This window comes from Helianthus annuus, chromosome 1, assembly GCF_002127325.2.
Source record: "Helianthus annuus cultivar XRQ/B chromosome 1, HanXRQr2.0-SUNRISE, whole genome shotgun sequence".
In the NCBI taxonomy this organism is placed as follows: Eukaryota; Viridiplantae; Streptophyta; class Magnoliopsida; order Asterales; family Asteraceae; genus Helianthus; species Helianthus annuus.
Window position 1 is genome coordinate 138321187 of NC_035433.2, and position 7850 is coordinate 138329036.

At 36.5% G+C, this 7850-nt stretch overlaps 1 protein-coding gene across 1 annotated transcript; it reads left to right on the forward strand.

Moving 5' to 3' along the window:
* The first annotated feature begins 936 nt into the window (after window positions 1–936).
* Window positions 937–6382, forward strand: LOC110880338 (universal stress protein A-like protein). Its single transcript, XM_022128935.2, has 4 exons — window positions 937–1296; window positions 1634–1737; window positions 5940–6058; window positions 6137–6382. The coding sequence occupies exons 1-4, from the start codon at window positions 1008–1010 to the stop codon at window positions 6216–6218; spliced, it is 594 nt and encodes a 197-aa protein (XP_021984627.1). The 5' UTR covers window positions 937–1007; the 3' UTR covers window positions 6219–6382.
* Window positions 6383–7850: the final 1468 nt, after the last annotated feature.

Below are 7850 nucleotides of genomic sequence, written 5' to 3' on the forward strand. Positions count from 1 at the left end.
ATAAGGAAAGTACAAAAATGCGAAGCGTTACAGGGTATTGGGCAGGAAAACAATACCTGGTGTACTGCTTTCCAGGTCGGGTATTAGAAAACCCTATACGGGTCTGCAAAAAACTCGATGTTGTGGCTTTTTTATTTCATATTTTTTGAATTTTTATGTTTCCAACTTCAATTTTGGGTTTATAAACTTTAATACTTGCAACTAAAAACTTCAAATATATTAGAAATTTAGAAATATTACAAAATTACATATCATAAAATTGCAAACATAATCGGGTATTAAAAAACCTTTGTGGGTATTAAAAAAACCCGGGTACGGGTATTAACAAAACACGTGTATAGATAAAACCTGGGTATAAATCGGGTTGAAAAAAACCTGGGTTCGGGTTCAAGTTCAGGTTCTCACAACAAATACCATACCCGGACACCACCCTACGAGTAGGTTCGGGTTTACAATACTGGGTTTTTATAAAACTTAGGTCCAAGGTTTTTTTTTCGGTTTCGAGTCCGGGTTTTGGTTTTTGTGCACCTCTAATTAATTGTGCCTAATTTTTTAAGTATAAATAATTTGTTTAGTATGTAAAAGGTTAAGAAAAAAACAATCGTGTAACTTGTAAAAAGCCAATGATGGCTGTCGTAAAGAAGAACGGTGTCGCTTATAATAAACAATCAAGTCGCTCAGAATATTTCTATTATGTGAATTTCGATAGTGTGGTAGGAAACCGTTCTTCGTATGTTGGCTCCGCAATGAGTCTCAATCAAAGTGCACGTAGTTTCGTGACTTCCCTTAAATTATTAATCGATAATAACAAAATACACCTTCTCATTTTGTTCATAACGAACATTCCACATAAGAATACAAGGGTGCCACGTGCACATCTGTTTGCCACGTACACTAACACATAACATCCATAACTCCACATGTAAGTAATATGATAAAATAAAATGATAAATAACCGCTTTAGTTTATCTTCCATCAACCAATTCAAACTCCACACCGAACTTTAAATGGAAGAAGAGATAACCGGAGAGACAAGTGACGGCGTAGGGCAGCAATACACGGTGGAGCAGCCGCCGTTGGTGGTGGAGGGACGACGAAAAAGGAAGCTGAAGGTGATGGTAGCAGTAGACGAGAGTGACGCGAGTTTATACGCGTTAAAGTGGACCCTTGAAAACCTCTTCAAGAACCCAACCGATGAACAAGTCCGGGCGGTTGAACCCGACCCGGAACAAGGGATGGTGACCGTGGTTCATGTGGTGCAACCTTTCGAGCGTTACGCGTTCCCTGCCGAACCTTGTTTGTATTCTTTTCAAAAAACTCGCGACTCGCAGCTTGGCTCGTAGCTTGCTCGAAAAAAACTAGCTAAAAAAGTCGATTTGAAACGGTCTGAGCCGAACCAGCTCATTTTGTAACTGAGCCCAGCTCGAGCTAGGCTCGGCTCGTTGGCTCATTCTTAGGCTCGTTTAACTACGAGCTCAAGCTGAGCCAAACTTCCTCGTTTAATTTCGAGCTTGAGCTACGTGCTCAAGCTGAGCCAAACTTCCTCATTTAGACCCCTATTTACAGTTTTAGTCCTCTTTATGTTTTGGTTTTTGATCAAAATACCCCCTTTGGGGTTTTGAAAACCATGCAGCAATGTGTATGTCAGCGGCTATGGTGGAATCAGTGAGGAAAGCCCAACAGCAAAATGCTGCACAACTTCTTTCTCGTGCGTTTCAACTTTGCAAGGAAACAAAGGTATATATGAGCTTAATATAATATATCCCTATGTTCAAACTGGTTACTGGTTGCCGGCAGAGTCGTCTCTGAGGATTTAAGCGCTCGGCCGAGCCCAAGCTGAATAAAGGGGTCTTTGGCCTAACGAATTATATAAAATATTTTTTTTAAATGACGGTTAGCGTTGTAGTAATACATATGACAAAAATATAGGGTTGCTAAATTTAATGATTTTCAAGTTGTCAAACAACTTCAAACTACATATAAGGTTCATCATCCCATCTTTAGTTTTTAGTTTTTTAACTTTTTATTATTATTACTTATAGTAGGGGTGGTGCGTGATGGAACTCCCATCACTCGGTGGAAAACTTTAGCACACCGCCACCACCACCTCCCATCACTCGTGGAGTTTTCCACGCGTTGATGTCCATTCCGTGATAATTAATGTGAGGGGGTGTGGGGTTTATTGTTGGGTGTTGTAAGTGATGACCACCGCCACTAAAAAAAGGTTGTGAATGATGAAATAATGGTTGATGACATGGCGGAAATTGATTGGATATTGTGAGTGATGGAATTTGTACCACCCCTAGTCCCTAAGTTGTAAAATTAAATTTTTAATGAGTGTAATAAATTCCATTAAATAGATGTTTGGATATGGACCAAAATAAAATTAATGGACCTAATATAATATAGGATTTTAGATATTATTTGGGCCAAATAACTTGTAAGATTAATTTTTATATTGATGGTCAGTAAATTTTTCCGTTTTATATTTTTAAATATAATAATATGTGTGAATATTTATATATACAATAAAAAAAGTTGGACCCCCAAAAAATTGAGTCTTGTTCGATGTGGGCTCACGCACCCCTAGGCGACCCTGGTTATCAGTTTCGTTTTACGGATAGATTTGCCCTTAGACCGAAAGCAGGCAATAGTATTTCTAGGGATATTACAATATGCAAGCTAAAGTGATCTCTTGTAGTTTGTCGCTATGGATAGAGCAAATATCCAAGGTGCCATTATTTATGCATTTGAAACCAAACGAATTCGGTTTGTTATGTTAGAAGAGTTTGGTTTTACTTTAGAATAATCAAAGCGTTTTGGCTTACTGTCTAACATCCCAATAATATTATGAGTAAATGAGGGTCTTGCTATGTTTATAAGACAACTAAAGTTATAATTTTTTGTTTTGCGTATAAATTAGGTTACAATATAAATGAGGGTTTTATTATGCATATAAGAAACCTATTAAGGTTACAAGTATAATATTTTATAAATAAGGCTAAATTTCAAAAAGTAACAGTTGAATAATGGGGTCTTTGGCCTAACGAATTATATAAACTATTTTTTTTAAAAGGACGGATAGCGTTGTAGTAATATATATGGCAGAAATATAGGGTTGCTAAATTCAATGTTTTTGAAGTTGTCAAACAACTACTGCCATTTTTGTCCCTGTAGTTTGGTGGAAAATTACTTCAGTCCAAAATAGAAATTTGCGCCAGTTTTGTCCTCAACATTTTTTAAATGTGCCACTTAAGTTCAAAAAGTTAACGCCTTGCGCCAGTTCCGTCCTCAACGTTTTTAACGGTACGTTATCGTTTTGGACTAAAGTGACACGTTTCAAAAATGTTTGAAACGGAACTGGCACAATTTTTTTTGTATTGAAGTGTCATTTCCACCAAACCAAAGGGACGAAAATGATAGATAACTCTAGTTTTTTTTAACTTATTATTATTATTAATTATAATAGGTAGATGTTTAAATAATGAATAGGGACCAAAATAAGACTATAATGAGCCCAATATGTTCTAACATTTTAGAGTAAAATTATTTAGATGTAATAAGTTGTAAAATTAAATTTTTAATAGAGTTAACTGCCATTTTCGTCCCTGTGGTTTGGTCACTTTGGCCATTTCAGTCCATTTTTCAAAAATGCGCCATTTTCGTCCCCCACGTTCTGGAAAGGTGCCATTTCAGTCCAAAAATCATAACCCAGTTAAGTCAGTTAGTAAATAAGGACTGATTGTGTAAATTTGTAACATAAAGGACCATTTAAGTAAATATTAAACACCACCACCACTAACCCTGCCACCACCACCACTCCGCTGCCACCACCACCACCGCCACCACAGCCCTGCCACCACCACCACTCCGCTGCCACCACCACCACCATCGCCACCACAGCCCTGCCACCACCACCACTCCGCTGCCACCACCACCACCGCCACCACAGCCCTGCCACCACCACCACAGCCCTGCCACCACAGCCCTGCCACCACCGCCACCACAGCCCTGCCACCACCACCACTCCGCTACCACCACCACTCTCACAGATCGTAAACAACTCCCCACGCTTTGTAATTGTTCAATAAGCATGCCCGACACCACATGAAATCGGAGTTTTTATAAAAAATTCAAAGTGGAATTAATCCACAGAAGTTTGTCGATTAAGTGTCAAATTGTTGTGTTATTTAGAGTCCCTGAACCCATACGAAACTCTCACACCCTTCAAAATCCTTTACCCCTTCGAAAATACCCTCTGTTCATCGTCTGCAAGTCTCGCCGGAATACCCGTCGCCGGAGACTGTCGCCACGCCGTTGCACGCGATACCGGATCGGTTTTAATCACCCAATCGGTATGTTTATACTTGTACAATGTTTCTGCAAGTTTAATTTGAATATTATCCGGTATTGATCGAGAATTAGGCCGTTTGACTTCTGTTGACCGTTTTGGGGAAGACGATGAACAGTAGCATGGTCACCACCGCCGCCGCCGGAACCACCACCATCAACGTCATCATCGTCATCATCTGGGGAAGGCAGCCCCACCGTCGCCGGTTCTCTCTCCCTCTCTTGTCTGATATGATGATGAACCGGCTGTGGTGGCGGTGGTGGCAGGGCTGTGGTGGCGGTGGTGGTGGTGGTGGCAGCGGAGTGGTGGTGGTGGCAGGGCTGTGGTGGCGGTGGTGGTGGCAGCGGAGTGGTGGTGGTGGCAGGGCTAGTGGTGGTGGTGTTTAATATTTACTTAAATGGTCCTTTATGTTACAAATTTACACAATCAGTCCTTATTTACTAACTGACTTAACTGGGTTATGATTTTTGGACCGAAATGGCACCTTTCCAGAACGTGGGGGACGAAAATGGCGCATTTTTGAAAAATGGACTGAAATGGCCAAAATGACCAAACCACAGGGACGAAAATGGCAGTTAACTCTTTTTAATAAGTGTCAAATAAATTACATTAAATAGATGTTTGGATATGGATCAAAATAAAACTAATGGGGATATAGGATTTTAGATATGGATAATAATAATAATAATACAATTATTTGGGCCAAATAACTTGTAAGAATAATTTTTATATTGATGGTCAATAAATTTTTCAGTTTTACATTTTTAAATATAATAATATGTGTATATATTTATATATACAATAAAAAAAGTTGGACCCTCAAAAAAATTGAGCCTCGTTCGGTGTGGCTCACTCGCCCCTAGGCTGACCCTGGTTAGCAGTTTCGTTTTACGGATAGATTTGCCCTTAGACCGAAAGCTGGCAATAGTATTTCTAGGGATATTACAATACGCAAGCTAAATTGATCTCTTGTAGTTTGTCGTTATGGTTAGAGCAAATATCCAAGGTGCCATTATTTATGCATTTGAAACCAAACGAATTCGGTTTCTTAAACGGTTTGGTTTTACTTTAGAACAATTAAAACGTTTTGGCTCACTGTCTAACATCCCAATAATATTATGAGTAAATGAGGGTCTTGCTATGTTTACAAGACAACTAGTAAAGTTATAATTTTTGTTTTGCCTATAAATTAGGTTACAATATAAATGTGGGTTTTATTATGCACATAAGAAAACTATTAAGGTTACAAGTATAATTTTTTTAAATAAGGCTAAATTTTTCCAGGTAACAGAAACCAAAGGGCTAGTTGCCTAGCACCATCAAGGTGAGTAGTAAGGCGTCCATTCTCACGTGGTTCTGGGTTCAAGTTTCTTGATGAACATTGGTACATATATAGTAGTAGATTTAGATAGTGTACGAGTTAAGACGGTTTAAAAAACATATTAATTAATGATATGTGATAACTATATATTTTATTAAAGCGCTTATTTCCCTTTATGGACAATGATTCCTTGTTAACCTAATCTAAACCTTTTTTTTACTAAAATGGATTTGAATACCTATATGAAACCCTGATCTACATGCGTAGGTAAAATCAGAAACTTTGATTTTGGAAGGAAATCCTAAAGAGATGCTTTGTCAAGCGGTGGAGGAAATGCATTTTGATCTTCTTGTCGTGGGTAGTCGCGGCTTGGGTGCAATCAAAAGGTAATTTTCTTATAACTTAAAACGGGTCGTCAAACTGCAAGATCAATCTTTAAAAACGTATTGAGTTTCATCGTGCAGGGCTTTGTTGGGAAGTATAAGTGACTTTTGTGCTCATCACTCGAGGTGTCCAATACTCATAGTGAAGCCTCCCCACAAGTAATGATATACATTTATTAGATTCGACTTTAAAAATATAGTATCGTTGTGCAAGTTGTGACATATGATGGTATGTATCAATGTACGTATGTAGTGATACGTGATACTAACAATGAAGGAAAAAATCATAAAATAATGCAAGGATTAAATAATATATTATTGTTATTATATTTGAATTGTTTAAAATATGGTTCGATTATTTAAACTAGTTGTTTCATAATTATCTTTTAGATTATACTATACTAGGTTATGGCCCCGTGTGTCACACGGGCTGATTAGTGAAAATGATATAATTTATTATTGGTAAATACTTATTATTTTTAATCTACTCTTGATAGTTTTGATTGAACATACATGATAAATTCATAGGTTGTCATTAATAACATTGAATTTCAAGACAAACCTCTAATAACAATGAATTTCATGGGATAAACATCCTAAAATTATAAAATAAAAAAAATAAAGTCATTAAAATTCACACCAACAAAACTTAGGAAAAAGTTGAATTAAAGAAAGGAATATTGGATTTTAATAATCCCAACTATTCGCCGTTGGCCGCTAACAGTTCCAATTTCAAAAATGACCACTGGTCGTCCCCACTATTAACATATTGGCTTCCAATAGAGAACCTGACTAACAAAACCGTAACGTTGTTAGTCTTCGATCACCGGAAAAACGTTTTTAGCCAGAAAAAGGTTCTGAAAGGTCCGATATAAGGTTATAAAAGGGTTTGAGACGAAAATGTTGAGTTTTCCGGCCAAAAACTTGAGGTTTTTCGGACAAATAGCAGTTTTCTAGCGATGAAAGAATTTACGACCAAAAACGTTTGAGAAAAAGGTTCCTAATAATTGGGCATTTTAGTAGAAAAAGGTTCCTAAAATAAGTAATACGGTAACAAAGAGGTTTGAGACAAAAAAAAAATGAGTTTTCCGACCAAAAACGTTTTTTCGGCAACCGAAGACTAACGACGTTAAGGTTCTGTTAGTTAGGGTCCATTGGAGGTCAATATGTTAGTAGTTGGGAGTGCCAGTGTGGTTACTTATTAAGTTGGGACTATTGGTGGTCAACGACGAATAGTTGTTATTATTGAAATCCAATATTCCCTAAAGAAACATGCAACTGTTTTGATTCTTTTTACTCACTTTTACTACTTTGTGTGCGTTAATTGAAAAGAAAAGTCTTGGTATCAATACATGCATCTCAATCCAATGGAAAATGTCCCCATTTTATTTCTTTTATTATATAACCTTGTGTAGTGTACGGGTTGAATAAATGTAATTTTATATACCAAATAATAAAAAAGTTATATCTTTAAAAATCCTATGTATTATACAAGTTGAATAAATGTAATTTTGTATATCATTAAAAATCCCCTGTGTATTAATTTTTAAAAAGTCTCGTGTATTACACGGGTTGAATAAATGTAATTTTATATGTGTTATTCTTTATTTGAATCTTATGAAAAAATACCCAATTACAAAAAAAGTATATTAAACTATTTTATTATTATAGTTTGTTTTATGCGATTAATAGAATAAATTGATTAAAATAATAAAAATTACAAAAAGTATATTAAACTATTTTATTATTATAAGTTTGTTTTATGTGATCAATCTCTTGTTTGGGATAAAAGATA

Bases quoted from the DNA above. Each gene is read 5' to 3' on its own strand.
- LOC110880338 (XM_022128935.2), top strand. From the start codon at position 1,008: ATGGAAGAAGAGATAACCGGAGAGACAAGTGACGGCGTAGGGCAGCAA. The intron at 1,297-1,633 runs GTTTGTATTCTT...AAAACCATGCAG, and splicing joins CGCGTTCCCTGCCGAACCTT to CAATGTGTATGTCAGCGGCT. The intron at 1,738-5,939 runs GTATATATGAGC...CTACATGCGTAG, and splicing joins AACTTTGCAAGGAAACAAAG to GTAAAATCAGAAACTTTGAT.